The sequence below is a fragment of the Eublepharis macularius genome, chromosome 7 (genome assembly GCF_028583425.1).
Source record: "Eublepharis macularius isolate TG4126 chromosome 7, MPM_Emac_v1.0, whole genome shotgun sequence".
Lineage (NCBI taxonomy): Eukaryota > Metazoa > Chordata > Lepidosauria > Squamata > Eublepharidae > Eublepharis > Eublepharis macularius.
In genome coordinates this window covers 124,100,790-124,117,616 of record NC_072796.1, presented here as the reverse complement: position 1 = coordinate 124,117,616, position 16,827 = coordinate 124,100,790, and the positions used below count along the sequence as shown (strand labels likewise).

Below are 16,827 nucleotides of genomic sequence, written 5' to 3'. Positions count from 1 at the left end.
GGACCTGGTTATGTCACCCAAAGCAGTTAATTTGTGGCAGTTTCCCCATTTTGTCACCATATCAAGCAGCTGTGTGTTTCGGCTACAAGGCTACCTAAGCTGGGTAACATAAAGAAGATACTGATTTCCTGCAGTATTTAACCTATACTAGCTAAAATTTAATAGTACTTTGAACATATTTGGCCAATACTTGCCACAGGTCCTGGGGGGCCTTGTGGTCCAGTGGGTCCGTCTTTCCCAGGTGGGCCCTAAAAAAGAGGAAGGTACACGAATCAGTGTGTTGTTCTTTTTATCTTTTATAAAGTGGCAACCATAACCTCTATATTGGACTGGCAAGTTCACTGCACCCTGACCAGGATAGTCCAGACAAGCTCAGTCTTGTCAGATCTCAGAAGCTGAGCAGAGTCAGCCTTGGTTAGTACTTGGATGGGAGACCTTCAACGAAGACCAGAGTTGCAGAGGCAGGCAATGGCAAACCACTTCTGTTAGTCTCTTTCCTAGAAAACCCCACCAGGGGTTGCCATAAGTCACCTATGACTTGATGGCACTCTCTATGACTACCAAGTTCACTGCACAACATGGCAGTGATCCCAAAGTCAGAGAAACGTATTGTTGTGGACCAGCCCAGCCCAGCAGAGCAAAGAGATGCAGAGGACTCTTCTGAGGAAGAGGCAGCCAGCAAACCTGACCCAGATCCATGACCAGTGGCAGAGGCACTGAAGGAGGAGGCAGTCTCTGAAGGATCAGACATAGACCCACAGCCAGGTCCCAACACATTGGCGCCTCAGCTTCCCAGCCCTGGGCCAGCAACAGGGAGCCAGGCACCAGGCAGCTCTCCCCCCTCACCACCAGAGCCTCAAGACCGCCGTCAGAGGAGGGCATGGAGAGCCCTCCAAGCCAGAAGGCGCAGTGCCAGGCTAGCAGCACAGCACCTGCCCAGCATCAACCGTGATGATGAGTGCTTGCAGGAGCAGGACTGAGACAGCCGGCAGGTGCAGGATGCAGCACAAGTGGCTGAGCAGCATGAGGCTTCAAAACAGCAGAGGAGGGAGAGGCTGTGTGGAAGCAACGCGCCCACGCACTACTGACCTGGCTGTTTGTGTTTGGAACTGATTGCCTTGTCTCTGACCTCGGCCTGTTAATTGTGGTCTTGATTCTGGAATACTGTCAGCTGCTTAGCATCACCTGTCATACCCAGCATCACCCATGCTGTCATGATTACAGTCTAATGTTTCATGTTATGGTTAAATGCTGTTCTTTTACTGGACGGCGTATGTTGCTCACCTGGTCTTTCAAACCGGCGATATGAAACTATGCGAGGGATGTATTTGTTCCCTCTGTTATCTGTATGACTCTCTACACTGCACCAGGGCCTCTCTCCTTGGTCTGGGAAGAGACGCCTGTCCAGATGCCGTGACCTTGAAAATCCCATACATCAGTTCTGCTGTTTTCTGCTTAGATGTTTACCCACTGAGCTTAGCTGACTGTTAGATTGTGCGGGGGGGGGGGGGGGCTTAGAATTTGCCCATGCTTTGAAAACCTATATATGTTTGATGCTTGCATGTGAACGTCATTTCCGGCAAAGATGGAGTAAGCTTATGATACTAGCAGCCAGGGCTCATTTCAAGGGGGAACATGCAGGAATGCAGTTCCGGCAGTTTCCCAAAGAGGTCACATGTCAGGTGGCCCCACCCACCTGACTCTCGGCCATTTTGAGCCCATTTCAGTCTGGATTGGGTCCAAAACGGCCCGGATCGGGCCTCTGACAGGTGGTGGATCACTCTCTTGCTCAGCAGCGGCCCGATCCTGACTATTTTGGGCCCCTTTTTGGCCATTTTCAGCCCCTTTTTGCCATTTTGGGCCCAATTTCGGCCCTGAATGGCCAGGATTGGGTCCAAAGTTGCCAGGACAGGTAATGTCAGGAGGTGTGGCATATGCAAATCAGTTGTGCTAATGACACATTTTTGGTGATGTCATATGCTAATGAGTTATGCTAATGAGTTATGCTAATGAGTTCCTCCAGCTCTTTTTCTATGAAATGACCCCTGCTAGCAGCTTTTCAATAAAGTTCTTTTACTGCCTGCAGTGAAATCTTTTGAGAGTTGCACAGCAGAGCCTTACAAATACCCCCTTTGAACTTGAAGCTGTGAGCATAGTTTAACCAGTGCCTGAACCTTGGAACCGTGATTCAACCTGCTCTGACAACTAGGGAACTTCCTCTGCCTGCAGTCTGCGTGAATCAGGAGGACACACATGAAGTTCTATGCAAAATGCAACAGGCCAACCTTCAAGGGAAGCTCCCTTCACATTACATGATTGCACATTATGGGACATTGATCTGCACTGAAATGAACAAAGCAGGTTCCATTCCCATAGAGCTCTATCTTCACTGAAGCTTGCAGCATGCTTTCCAGAACTGCTGGGAGGGGCTGAATGTATCTGAATCAAAAATTTACAGCATGCAAAATAAATATGCACATTTTCCCATCATGTTTTCAGTGTCTGAAGAGCCCCCTGAACACTAATGCTGCAATCTTTACAATGATGACCTTGTATGTTCAGTCCTCCTATTGAACATTGTGGAGGGGAGGAGGGAGCAGCTTGCCTAAAGGTTTCCTCATAGGGTCATGGCTGGGGTAAGGTTTGAAGTTCCTGGCTCACAGTGCAAATTCTTAGTAGGTATAGCACCTCAGCTTGTAATATTTGTTAACGCTTTTCACAGATCTCCCAGGCAACATGTTTTCTGGTTTTCTTTAAAGTACGCGTAGCTAATTGTTAATTTGAAACGATAAACTTCACCCCTCACGCCATCAGAATGCCTCATAAGTTGGAGCATATTACGTGATAATATTGCAAACCGTCATTCACAGAAACACTTCAACACTCCTATGAACCGATCCATTGAATTGATGTTGAAGAGAAAATATTTTTTTTAATTATGAAAACAGCCACATTTATAGCCAAAACGAACTTCTGCATGCATTTCTAAAATGTAGAGTGTTTGACAAACTCAAAATCTGAATTTCCACTTCCACTTTGGGGCATGTCCTGTTCCCCCCCCCCTGAAACTCCTGTTTCCAAGCCAAAATAAACTACAAAATGTTACACTCTCTACCAAACATCAGCAATCCACATGAGGAAAGAGGCTTCTCTAACAAAGGAAGCAGAAGCATAGAAATAGCTTAAGCAGGGCGGGTGGAATACGCTGCAGTTGCTGGCTTTGGTGCACACGCAGTAGTTTGACTCAGGGTGAGGCCCAAAGTAGATGTGATGATAAATGCACAACTGTTAATGAACGTGGGAGCCATTGGGTGCCATTGCTGAAGGATGGGAAATGCAGAAATGTGGTGATGTTACGATTTGGGTACATTATATGATACAAAGGGGAGCATGGAGTTCAATGCACAACTGCCATTTTCAGAGGCAGTCATGTGTTCAGCCTAGTTTGACCTCATGATACTGACTGCCTGTTAGTCTGGGAACACTCTTCCCTCCATACTGGACTCGGAGTGTGCTATTCTGAGTTGATCAGAATTGGAAGGATGTTCGGACCATGCCCATTCACCTGCTTAAATGGAAAGAGAGGAGGTAAGCTCCACCTATATGTTTTATTTCTATCACTCCCAACCAGGGTTGACAACCTCTAGGTGAGGCGTGGAGCGCTCTCGGAATTACAACTGATCCCTCAACAACAGAGAACTATTCCCCTGGAGAAACTGACAGCTTCAGGGATGGACTCTATGGTATCACATCTCTGGTGACCTCCCTTCCCGCCCTAAACTCTGCCCTTCCCAGGCAGAGTTGGCAACTCTACTCCCAACCGGTGACTGGCACATTAAAAACTGTGAGACAGTACGGGAAGGGGAAGAACCAGCCTTCTCCATTTCCCTTTAAGGAGCCTGTACATAGCCTTCAGTTGCATTTGCAGGTCTGTGGATTGGGACTCTCGTCTTCCCTCTGAGAAAGTTAGCAAAAATGCTTCCACATGGGATTCTTTTTACATTCTACCACATAATTTGCTTTCAAGTGTCACAGCTTCTCCCATTTGGCTGCTACAGAGTATTTCCATCTAAACTCTCCGGCTATGTTTATTTGGGAACTTTTTCTGTATCTCTTGGCCATTTACAAATTTCCTCCTACTGTATTTTTTTGTTAGGTGTAAAAATTGTCCTTCATAAATTAAGTTAAACACAAATCTGTTTAAGAAACAGTTGAGTAAGGAGCGTTCCTACTGCCATCCCTCAAATAAAACCACCTCGGTTTTGAGACAACTTCAAAAATTCATTACTAGATTTCATCTCTCCATTATCAAATGACAGATACACATCTTAAACTGATTCCAGCATGCAGAGAAGGAATGGTTGCGAGGTCAGTCAGCCGGCGAACAAGGGCCATCTCATATGTTAAAGAATGCCAAGTCTCGGACTTTTTAAATTAATTTTGTACTTGTGTTAACTCTAAACTAGCAGCAGTTATTGATTTAAAACATTTTTACCATCTTTCTACCTAAATAGGGTCCCCCTGCAAGGTGGTGAACATGAAAACGTTTGAACCTTAAAACAGCGATTTAACATAATATATAAAATAATTCAATAAGAACATATAAACACTTTATGAAGAATCACAGTACCATGCAACGCACGGAGGGAACAGGCATGTTGCGGAAGGATTAATCCCACTGGGTTAGGATTAGTCATTAGGGAAACCAAGAACAAAATTAGATTTGATTCAATAAATATAGGGTCTCAAAACTTTTCTCCTCCTGGAGACAAAGAGCAAAGATGGGTGGTTAGACTGCACTCAAACACTTGCCTCATGCGAATTTCCCAGCAGAGGAACCAGAGATCTCTCTTCCTCTCCCAGTCCAAAAGCTTGGAGTCCATGTTAAATAAAAATTAAACTACTAAATTTAATCTCCAATTTAATATGACAGCCAGGAACAATCATATATATGTTTCTTGAGAATGAAATATTTATTTTCCCCTTTTGGAATGGTGAAACTGTGAATTAAGGGGCAAATTAGTATTATGCACGTTAAAGTTTAAAAGGATGACGTAAATAGATGTGGAAGACCATGAATTTATAGTCTAAACATAAAATAGAAAAGAGTCCAGTAGCACCTTTAAGACTAACCAACTTTACTGCAGCATAAACTTTCGAGAATCACAGTTCTCTTTGTCAGATGCATTGAGGGTAAGAAGAAACTGGTGCTACTTTTTCTATTTTGCTACTACAGACTAACATGGCTAACTCCTCTAGTCTAAACAGTGACAATCTACAGGGTGCCTAAATATAATATTATATGCTATTATTATTGTAGAGCACAAGCTTAAGTAAAGCTACTTGATGCTACCATTTATCACTGGAGAGCAAACGTAATATCCATGAGGATTACAAGCTGGTGTCAGTAATACTGATGGATTTTATTACAATTCTTTTTGCAGAAGTTAAGAGCAATAGTTATTGGAACTAAGTGTAATATTGGGTGCTATTACGATACATTATTGGGAAGAACTGTAATATAAGTGTTCATCCCTGGGTAGAATTGCAACATTCAGTAAGATTGGAAGCAATACTGGCGATTGCCAATGCCCTTCATCAGAGAGAATTTTTCTTTTGAATGAGAGCAATATTATTAACTGCTATCACTGTGTGATTCCTGAGAATGATTCCATTGGGATGAATGTGATTCTGTTGTTAAAGAGAGAGTAATATATGCTAGAGTTGTGTCATATATGTCGCTGTTATATAATGTGACAGAGAAACATAATTCCAATGGAAATTTGATACTACATTCAGCACACATTATTTACGCATTAAGGTAGTTTTCTGTAGTGAGTAATTAATGGGTGAAATCCCATATCAAAAGTCTTTAGATAAATATCATAATTAAACATAATCCAAAAGAGAATTAAAGATAACTTGGAAGAAGACATATCCTCTCAGGGGTATTAAATCTGAGTAAAGTAATCCAAGAATGAGAGACTGAGAAAAGAAAATTAGGAGACTGAGAAATTTTTAGAATACAGAGACCAAAAGGTAGAGATGTACCACAAGAACATGATTTCAGGAAGAAATAAGGAAAATGAGGAGGAAATAGGGCATAAATTAGTGAAATTTGATAAGAAAGCTGAGAAGTTGGAAACCTTGAATTGTGTTCAAAGGAATTCATGGATAAATGTTAAAGAGCACAGATAAAGAAATTAAGATAAAGCATAGACTTGAGGAACTAGAGCGTGAAATTAGATGATATAATTTAAAACTGAGGAGTCCCTGAAACTGCAGGAAAAGATCACCTTGTTAATTATCTAGAAAACCACTGTGCAAAATGAAAGGTTCCATTTATGAGAATATCAAGATGGCTACACTAGGAGGCAATAATAATGGAAATTAACTAATTCTAGACAGTCATGAATCTCAAACAATCTCAGACAGTCTATCGGGGGGGGGGAGATAGTGCAGATGTGAACGGGACCAGCAAAAATCATCACATTCCTGTCACATGGCATACAAATGCATGGTTGTAGTAAACAAGACTTGGGAAAGATTACTGCCAAGCCGCAGAAAACATGGAAGCAGGACAAAAAGCAGGAGTCAGTTCCTTTGTATTTTCCCATCAACACGGCAGTCTCCAAAACCAGGACAGAATCTCGTCGTGACCATTTAACAACAAATAGAGCTACTACAGCAGAAGTTTCGTATGTGCACTTCAAAAATTTTCGTAATAATTTCAGGTTTGGATTTCGGGCATGGCACTGCTTTTGTTACCTTGATTTTGTTACCAGTTTGGGATTTTTTCCCTGTTTTGGGGGAGGGAGGCTGGAAATTTGGGACCATTCTTTTTGTCATCCCCTCCCCAAGGAGTAGGGAGGGAAAGCAGGGAGGAGCATTGTCCCAGTTGCCAACATCAGTGTCAGTAGAGCTGGCACCACAGCTGGAAAATGGCAGGTGTTTCCTCCCCCACCACTGGGCAGGAGCTTTTTGAAAATCAGCAATTGAATAGTGTTGCATCAATCCCTGGGTATAGCAACATGTGTACTGGGTTCTCTGAATTCCCAACTTTCATTTTTTGGAAAAAGTAAGGCTCTAGTTTCCTTTCCATTGAGGAAATTTAAAGGAAAAGGCATATCTCTGCAATGGAAGGAGCTAGACATTTACTTTTTCAAAAAATGAAAGCTAGGAATTCGGAAAACCCGATACACATATTTCTATACTGTTATATGGATAAAATTGCGATTCAATTGCTGATTAAAAACACTTTCCCCAGTGGCAGGGGAGGAAACAGCTGCTGTGACAGCCAAGTCTCGCAAGAGTCCCAGAGTGTACCATTTTTTCACTGTGGGCAGGGTAGTTATCATTGTAAGCCTTGGCCAGTTCAGACCTTTGCCTTTTAAAACTGAAAGAGCCATGGGTCTCCCTGACCATCCCTGTTAGTCCCAAAGGAACAGAGATGCCAACTAACAGCTGCTTCTCAGGCCATTGGCTTCCTCTCTTTCCTTCCCCATTTCTTTACCTCCCCCAAACACTCCTGAACTTCCAGGAGATACATTTTCATTACTCTTGGAATTTCTGTAGTGTTTTCTGTCATTTTGGGTGTCCCTGACCTGATTGAAACAGCTAATGTGGGTATAATTTTGGCGTGTGAATATCTGGATGCACCTCGCTAGTAAGGCCTTTAGTGAATTGGCTCGTGCTTCATCAGATACACAAAGTAGGTCCTATATTAGCAAATACATATACAAAAGCAGAGAAGTTTCAGGTAGGTAGCCTTGTTGGTCTGCAGTAGAACAGCAGGATTGGACTCCAGTGGCACCTTAGAGACCAACAAGATTTTCAGGGTGTGAGCTTTTGAGACTCCCTTCTTCAGAAAGGCAGAGAAAAGATGTAAACAGTGGAGTCAAAATTAGACATGGGCATGAACCAAAAAAAATTAACAAACCTGCGGTTTGTGGTTCAGTGCCGCCGCCGAACCCGAACAAATGAACCGTAATGAACATTTCCCATTATTGAACCAATTCGCAGTTCGTGGGCATCGGAACGGCCCCCGTTGCCCGTGACTACAGAACACCCCCCCTTCCCCCTCCCTCCCCCTGGGTATCTTCTCCCATGTAACCAATTGTAACCAATTTGCAGCTCCACGGTTGGAAGGAAGACCTGCCGATCAATGTAAGCTGGGCTTCGATTCAGGGTTCCAGGGCAACAGAAGGAGTGCAGACAGAGTTCAGGCATTCTCTCAGCTCCGTTTCCAAGGGAATTGATTGATGGTGCCTAACTGTCTGGCTTCACGAACCGTGGGCAAACGCAACGAACTGGGCTTCCAACAAACGCTAGTTCATTGGCCATGGACCCTCACGAACTGATGGATTGCGAACAGACGATCCGGCAGTTCGTGGTTTTTTTTGGTTTGTAATGCGGTTCGTGCCCCTGTCTAATCAAAATGCAATGAAAGGCAATGAAATGCAAGAGGTACATCCTTTGCGTATTCAGAACACCAGCAACAGGCAATAACTCAGTCCCTCCTCATCATGATAATTCAGCACCTCAGGTGTGATGAGACATAGAACCAAAACATATGTGGCAGACATGTAGACTGTCAATTGCTGTGCGCTGGAGTTCCTCAATTCCCAGATGTGTGAGATCCCAATTTGGATTGGGCCACCACACATAGGGAGAAGGTGCTTGCACCCTCACCCCCTCCTTGCGCCATTTTCTTGACATGAAATGGTTCTGGGAGCCATTATTTGCCTCACTGGCAAAACTTGCATGTAGCCCTTGAACAGATTTCACTTTCCCTGCAGGGCAAATAGTCCATTCTGGGATCTTTGAGGCTGGGGAAAAGGGACTGGGGAGGAGGGATACAGAACCCCAATCTAACTGGGTCCTTGCACACCTGGGAATTAAGTTCCCAGCACAGAACCCCAGGCACATAGCTGATCCAAAGTCTGCCATGAGTACTTCATAAAGTGTAAGACGGTGTTAAAGCTTCCTGATTAATTCTAATAATGTTCAAACATTTGTTGAAGTAAAGAATTGTACCTTCACAAATTCAACCCTTATGGCCTGAGCCATATCAGCAATACCCTAGGTATGGTTCTGCCTAAATGGTAATTTTGCGATATCTATTAAAAGATTCCTGTTTGGGCTTTAAAAACTTACTCTGTGCTGGTTTTGGAGTGAATCACAGAAATTCTTTAACTAAATAAAGCTAACACAGTACAACGGCAGCCAAGTAGTTTTTGGATTTCTCCTGTTCAGAACTCACATGTAAGCGCACACACCTCATTTACAGCAGGGCTATTGTTTAAAGAGCTGAGACTAGGCAAGTCCTACTTCACAGCACATGCATAAGAAGGGGATTAAGCAAAATGAAGGCTAGGGAATATATCTGTAGCCAGCACCTTTCTAATAATTAACAGATGCTGAATTCACTTATTCATCAAGGTTTAAAGTTTATTTCCAAAGCACGTTCAGAAGGGCAAAGACAGGCAAGGAGGTTTGAAGGTTCCAGCCTTTGCAGTCCTTCAACCATTTACTCTGAATCAGCGTTGGGGCTGCTTTGCACATAACATTTCTCCTGCACTGGTCTTAGACAAATCAAATGCAAAATGTGTATGCTGCAATATATAATTTCTTTTTTAAAAAAATAACCTCTCTATATTGCCGTTATTACAGCAGATGGGCTTGGTTCACATGTAATGCCAATTACGTTTTGGTGTTATATCCCAATGGAGACTCAAACTGGCTTACAATATCATTCTTCCTTCCTCCGTTATGTCCTCCCAACAGCAATACTGGGAGGTAAGTAGAGCTGAGAGAGCGACTGACCAACTAGCTTCCATAGCAGAGTGAGAATTCAAGGCCGGGTCTCTCAGATCCTCCTCCGGTTCTGAGCACATATGCTTGCCTTATGTTCCCTTCATTCCAACTTTAGTGGAATGAAGTTACATTTGTTGTTACATCTAAACTGCCAAGTTCTTTGACTGCCCGTTTGATTGTGGTTTCCAGTTTTGGTTTAGATGGTAAGTGCATAAACACAGTTTGCCAGTTCAGGCAGCATGGTAACTTATGGTTAGCCTTAAACGGGATCAAACTGGAGCATGAGGAAGGAGAGGGAAAATACAGAAGCCCAAGCCTTTCTTATTTAATGACAAAGTGTAGTTTAACAATCAATGTGAACCAAGCCATCGATGAATGCTGTAGTGCCTTCCAAACACATTTAATTGTGGCGTAACAGATACAACGTTTTCACACAGGAAAATATAGAAATTCTATACACATTATTCATTTTATTAGTCCCACATGCTTGATGAAACCTCAGTTCAGTTAAATGATGAGCTTCAATGGACTGTTTGCATAGAAAATGAAATCAGGATGTCCAGTGGCACTTTAGACACACAACATTTTTCCGGAATAAGCTTCCCTGGGATAGAGCTCAATTCATCAGATGCAACCCTCCCCCCCCCATCCCCACCGCTACAAACTAAGAGCCAAACTAGACTTTTTTCGCAAGTTCACCAGGGACCCACCCAACTCATGTTTCCCGCAGCCACGCAGCTGCTACAGGGAATCGCTTCTTTAAAAAGGACAGGCCAAATGGGTTTGGAACACGACCACAGAGGGAGGAAGAGCTCCTGTCTTCCCCTCAAACCCTTTTTCCCATGCAAAGCACAGTGCAGGAGGAGTTATTGCCCCATTTTTACTGCTCCAATGTGGAGTATTTGTGCACATGAAGCAGCAAAAACAGGAAAATACCTCCCCTCACTTTTTGTACAGGAAAACGGCTTGGGAGAGAGACACAGGCCTTTCCTCCCCCTGTAGCAGTGTTCCAAGCATGTTCGGGCCCTTTACTCTTTTAGAAGCCATTCCCCACAACTGCTATGTAGCTGTGGAGAACAAGAGTTGAGTCCCTGGCAAACTCATGAAAAAAAGTAAAGTCTAGTTTGGCTCTAACACAGCTTTCTGGAATTATTCCACCCAAAATGGGTTAAGGATTACAGGTTTCCAATTCAATCTTTATCCCCTGGGAAGTAAAGACTGAGTGAGATCATACTCATCCTGCAGAAAAAACTAAGAACAATGAATCTGGGAGCAAGCTTTAGGCTTGGTTGCATTCTTCCCCCTGCCTTCTTCAATATGATTCTAACATAGTGATGGAACTGAGGTGATCCAAAATTATTTGGACATAGGACCTCCTCAGAGGTGTGGGAAAGGACCCCCCCCCAAAAAGCTGGTTCTATCTAGGGCTGCCCCTCCGGTTTGGGAAATTCCTGGAGATCTGAGAGGGAGGGAGCCTGGAAAGGGTAGAGTATGAGGAGGCGAGGAAACTCAGCAGGGATATAACAACAACAAAAATAACATTTGATTTATATAATACCATTCAGGACAACTTAATGCCACACTCAGAGTGGTTTACAAAGTGTGTTATTATCATCTTCACAACAATCACCCTGTGAGGTGGGGGGGCTGAGAGAGCTCAGAAAGAGCTGTGACTGATCCAAGGTCACCCAGCTGGCTTGAAGCAGAGGAGTGGGGAATCAAACCCAATTCTCCAGATTAGAGTCCCACGCTCTTTACCACTAAACCAAACTGGCTCTCGTGATGCCATACAGACTGCTCTCAGAACCTGTTGTTTCCTCGAGGGGAACTGATGTCTGTATTCTGGAGATGAGTCATAATTCTTGGAGAACTGGCCCTAGTTTATTCCCACAGAGTCAGGTGACCTACTTCACAGGGAACTGATAATGTAATCACCGTGTGGGGAGACAAGAAAGAAAGGGTTCAAAACCCAAGGACTTCTTCCTAATATTGCAAGCACAAACTTAGGACGACAGAGGGTCACCCCACTAATTTGAATAATGTAAGAACATAAGAAGCTGTGCCAGGTCGGTGATTCATCTAGTCCAGAATCATGTTTCACACAGCAGCCAGCCGGTTGCCCTGGAGGAACCCACAAACAAGGCACGGAGGTGAGGCCTTCCCTTGATGCGGCCTCCTAGCGCTGGTATTCAGAGGTTTACTGAGTTCTGTATATGGAGGTTTCCTTTACTCACAGTTGTTCGTAGCCATGATGGACCTATGCTCCATGAATCTACAAGATTTCCACGTAAGCATGCCTCAGAACTCAAGCTTGGCAGCCCACTACCAAAAATACCTCGTGAAATTGGCTCTCCTGATTTAAATGGATGTTTAGGAACATTTCTTTAATATGATTTTGGAACGTAGATTTATTTGATTCTGTCACTAGATATGGTTAAACACACTGTTAGGGATACTAAGCGCCAAACTCTTTAGGGAGTTTATTTCATTAACAGAAAACAGATTTTTGACTCGGTTTCAAATCAGTCTTTAACGTGCAATTCAAGCTCTCCTCAACTATATTTTATAGAACGTGCAATCCATCATGAAACCGATCTGTTTGGTTTCCTCTTGTTGATTTAGAGAATATGTTACCATTGCTTCCTCATTAGAGGAACCAGTAAAAAAATGAGATTAAAGGAAAGAGGGAAAGAGACAGAAAATAATCCGGAGATTAAAAACCAAAAGAAACAGAAAAAAGAGAAAAAAATAACCTTGTAAACAGATTATAGAAAATTGCTAGTGAATGTTCTCCATGCCCCTTCAGTTACACTTTGCATTTGATTGTATATTTGGAACAAAAATACTTAAGGTAAAAAAGAAACAACAGAAGGAACATTAAACTGAACCTTGCAGAGAACCAGCGACGTCTGAAGCGCCTCAAGGTGCCATACAGCCAGGGCTTTTTTTCAGCAGGAACGTGGTAGAACGGAGTTCCGGAACCTCTTGAAAATGGTCACATGGCTGGTGGCCCCACCCCCTGATCTCCAGACAGAGGGGAGGTTAGATTGCCCTCCACGCCGCTCCAGTGGTGCGGAGGGCAATCTAAACTCCCCTCTGTCTGGAGATCAGGGGGCGGGGCCACCAGCCATGTGACCATTTTCTCCAAGGGCAACCCACTGAGTTCCGCCACCTCTTTTCCCAGAAAAAAAGCCCTGCAGTGAAGTGGTCAGGTCAACAGCAGCCCATACCTGAGCTGTCTCTGTTGTGACCCCCGCCTGGTGGAATGGCCTGCCAGATAAGATCAGAAAGGCTCCCAACACTTGCATTGTTCCACAGAATATATAAAATGAAATCGTTCAGGAGGGAATTTTAATACATGGATCATGGTAGTATTCAAACAGAATTGTTCAGGAGGAATGAATAGAGTTATAGAATGAATAGAGTTATAGTTTTTAACGTCTGAAAAAAAATTAGGCAGCTCTTCATATTGCATCATTTATTGAATTCAATTATACTCTTTTGTCTCATTGCCCTCTAGCTGTATTACATTATTTGTTGTATTTATTATACTGGCATTGTTTTTAAAGTCTTGTAATCCACTCAATGAGGAAGGTGGACTATATAAGAAGCCTGTCATAACAACTCAGGAAAAGTGGTATTCAGGTTCTTATTTTGCCATCAGACTTGCTACCATGGCTGTTTCTGCTGTTTATACAATGTCATCATCATCAATATTCAAACCATTTTTTTCATTTCATTTTTATCCTCCAAACAGCTCAAGGTGTTATAGATAGTCTTTTTCTCCTCTTTCTCCTCACAACCCTGGGATATAGGCTGGACTGAAAAGAGTGACCAGGGCTCATTTTGAGGGGGAACGTGCAGGAACACAGTTCCAACAGTTCCTCAAAGAGGTCACATATCAGGTGGATCACTCTCCTGCTCAGCAGCGGCCCAATCCTGACCATTTTGGGCCTCTTTTTGGCCATTTTCAGCCCCTTTTTGCCATTTTGGCCAGGATTGGGTCCAAAACAGCCAGGTTAGGTGATGCAGGGGGTGTGGCATATGCAAATCAGTTATGCTAATGATACACTTCTAGTGATGTCAAGGGGCATGACATAGAGCGGAACTACAAGTGACAAAGTGCATAGGTTGGACACTTGTCAGCTTCCCTCAAGTTTTGATGGGAAATGTAGGCAGCTTGGTGGAATGTTGGACAAGTGACAGTTGAAACGTCCATTGGACAGCAGTCAGAGAGCCAAGCTGCAAGACTAGGATGCCTACATTTCCCATCAAAACTTGAGGGAAGCTGACAAGTGTCCAACCTGTGCCTTTTGTCACTTGTAGTTCCGCTCATAGACTAATGAGGTATGCTAATGAGTTCCTCCAGCTCTTTTTCTATGAAGTGACCCCTGAGAGTGACTATGGCAGACAGGGGACATGAGACAAGGGTCAAATCCACATTCACCCATTACCCGCATGTTTATCGGATATCTTCCGTTTGCCTCCAATCTGCGATTTTTTCCTCTTCGTTCACATTCCTGCTTCCAATCCGTCTTTCTTTTTTTTTTTTTAATTTATTTTTTTTAAACCAAACAAACAAACAAAAACAATGCACAGAAGTAAAATAGGACAACAACAAAGTCTTAGAATCCGTCTTTCTCGTGCGTCTCTCCGGTCACATGGCCGCTCAAAAACTGCTTTTGGGGGCGGGATCTTTTTTCCCCGCCCATTTTTTAAAAAAAATTTTAGCGCATTTTTCCGTTATTTCGATCTTGCCTTATAAAGAAACATCACTGAAGATAATGATGCCTCTCTTTCCCCCACTGACAGCACTGATGGCTCTCTCCCGTTTCTTTTTTGGAAATTTGGAAGCATGTGGGAAGCTTTCGTGGGCATTTCCTATGCAGGACAGTTCAGTGCCTGAATTTTACTGAAGTTTCACTTCCTTGGAGTGTCATTATTTCGATATTTCGTAATTTTGATATTACAGTAATATAAAAAAATAAAAAACAGTTAAAAAGGAAGTTTCGCGAGTCCGTTCTGAGGATGGATTCACCCCAAAATGATTTTTCAAACTACCAGATTTGATTCAGAAACAGCATAATCAATAAATCCAATGCTATGAAGTCAAAAACAGTCTTTTGCAGACTACGGAGCACTTGCAAGTTGAATCAGCCAACAGGAACTCTCAGAACGGCCGGAGAGACAGGAAGGGGGGTGGTTTTTAAAAAAACCACGTAAATTGCGCATTGGCCCGTTCACGGCCACCGTGAAACTCCCGTTGAAAACCTGTGACCACATATTCGGGAGAAATGCGAATGAAATGCGTCTGTTTAATGAGGTAATGTGACCGGCACTCGGGATTGCGTGGGGAATGCGGGGAACATGCGACTTAGAATGAGTAATGTGGATTTGACCAAGGTTGGATTCTAACAGCAGCACACTGGCATGCTGCATGTTCTACGTTGGATGAAAAAGACAAGAAAATGGCAGACCTGACTACTGAGATCTTAAGTACAGAACTGGGTCAGAGAAGCCCTGGTTTTTTTGGGGGGGGGGGGGAAGAGTGGACTGAAAGGTGAGTGAAATCACATATATGACCCAAAATAAGTGTGTCTAAGAAACAGAAGTAGCAAGCCAATTGTTATCAGTCAATGGCTCAGCCTTGTGTTCATTTCGCCTTACCCTTTGGCCTTGGCTTCCATCTCGTCCTGGGGGTCCCGATGGTCCCATGACACCCTGTGTAGAAAAGGCAGCAAGGCAGGTAATGCATTTCAAAACAGGCACAAATTGAAATATTTTTAAAAATACTCATATCTTTGTGGCAATTAAAGCAGCCGTGGCCGTTTTCACATTGTTAACTTCGTGCAACATTGCACAACACTCATGGAATGGTGGCATCTTCATGGCGTGCTTTCTGACGTCACCTCATCATGATTCTGTTTTTGTGGCATGATGATGTCAGAAATCGTGCCATAAAGATGCTAATGTTCAATGAGTGCTGCACGATGTGTGATTTTAACGAAGTATGAAATTGGCCCATGTCTTCTTGTAATGGAGATTCAGGTTTGTTTTGCATGAAGATAAATGGAGACCCGCCCAAAGTTGTGGATATGTCACGCTGAACTTCCTCTGTGGCCATTTTCCTTTTACTAATTTGTATACGCAACTATTCATATACACATCAACACTACTCAAATTAGATACTCCTAATATACACCTTCCTCATACATGTGATTCACATCCTATTCTCATTTACTCTCACAGCATTTCTACAGTGTTAGCTTTCGCTAAAGAAAGGCTCATAAGAGCAAGGTATTTCCTGTGAATTTTAAAGAATTCTTCCTTGTCAAATAGATGGGGGGTGCGTGGGCCTGGCTTGGCTTGCTCCAAGCTGCCAATGGCTCTCCAGGGCAGCGGATCAGTAGGAATTTCCCCAGAAAGCTAAAGGGCCAATCCACTCCTGTATGGGTACCTACAATTCTGAATGATCTAGTGCCTGACATAGGTCCTGCAGAGTCCATATTTAAAACTATCTATTAAACAATAACTGATTAGCACAGAAGTTACCTGTATGCCAGCACGACCATCTTCTCCCTTTTCTCCTTTTTCACCAGTTGGTCCCTGGTGATTAACGATTGCAGAATTAAACAAATGAATGGTTTATTTCCTCCCGCTATCACCACCACATCATTTCAGATTTTTTTTCATTTATGCAATGGACAAAACTTTCTGCTATGGACTTTTTGCTGGAAAAGGATATACTACAGAACAAGTTACAAACATGCGGTAAACTCAAGCCAAAATCAAATGCTTTTAAATTCCACAGATTTCAGTGGAAGACGGAGTTAGGAAGATGCTTATCTCTGACCCATTTAAATCAGTTTCAGGTGGGGAGCCCTCTTGGTCTGTAGCAGTTTCAGGTGGGGAGCCCTCTTGGTCTGTAGCAAAATTCTGACAAAGGCAGCTTTGACACTTGAAAGCTTATACCCTGGAAACCTTGTTGGTCTTTAAGGTGCTGTTGAACTC

General features: G+C 43.2%; 1 protein-coding gene across 2 annotated transcripts in view; it reads right to left on the bottom strand.

The window, feature by feature from the left end:
- COL14A1 (collagen type XIV alpha 1 chain) overlaps positions 1 to 16,827 on the bottom strand; it is a 193,169-nt gene that overhangs the window by 28,107 nt on the left and 148,235 nt on the right. For both annotated transcript variants that reach the window (XM_054985560.1, XM_054985561.1), the window contains exons 39-41: positions 16,369 to 16,422; positions 15,484 to 15,537; positions 195 to 248 (exon numbers count right to left, since the gene is read on the bottom strand). In XM_054985560.1, the coding sequence (XP_054841535.1) occupies positions 195 to 248; positions 15,484 to 15,537; positions 16,369 to 16,422 (162 nt within the window). The remainder of the gene's footprint in view (positions 1 to 194; positions 249 to 15,483; positions 15,538 to 16,368; positions 16,423 to 16,827) is intronic.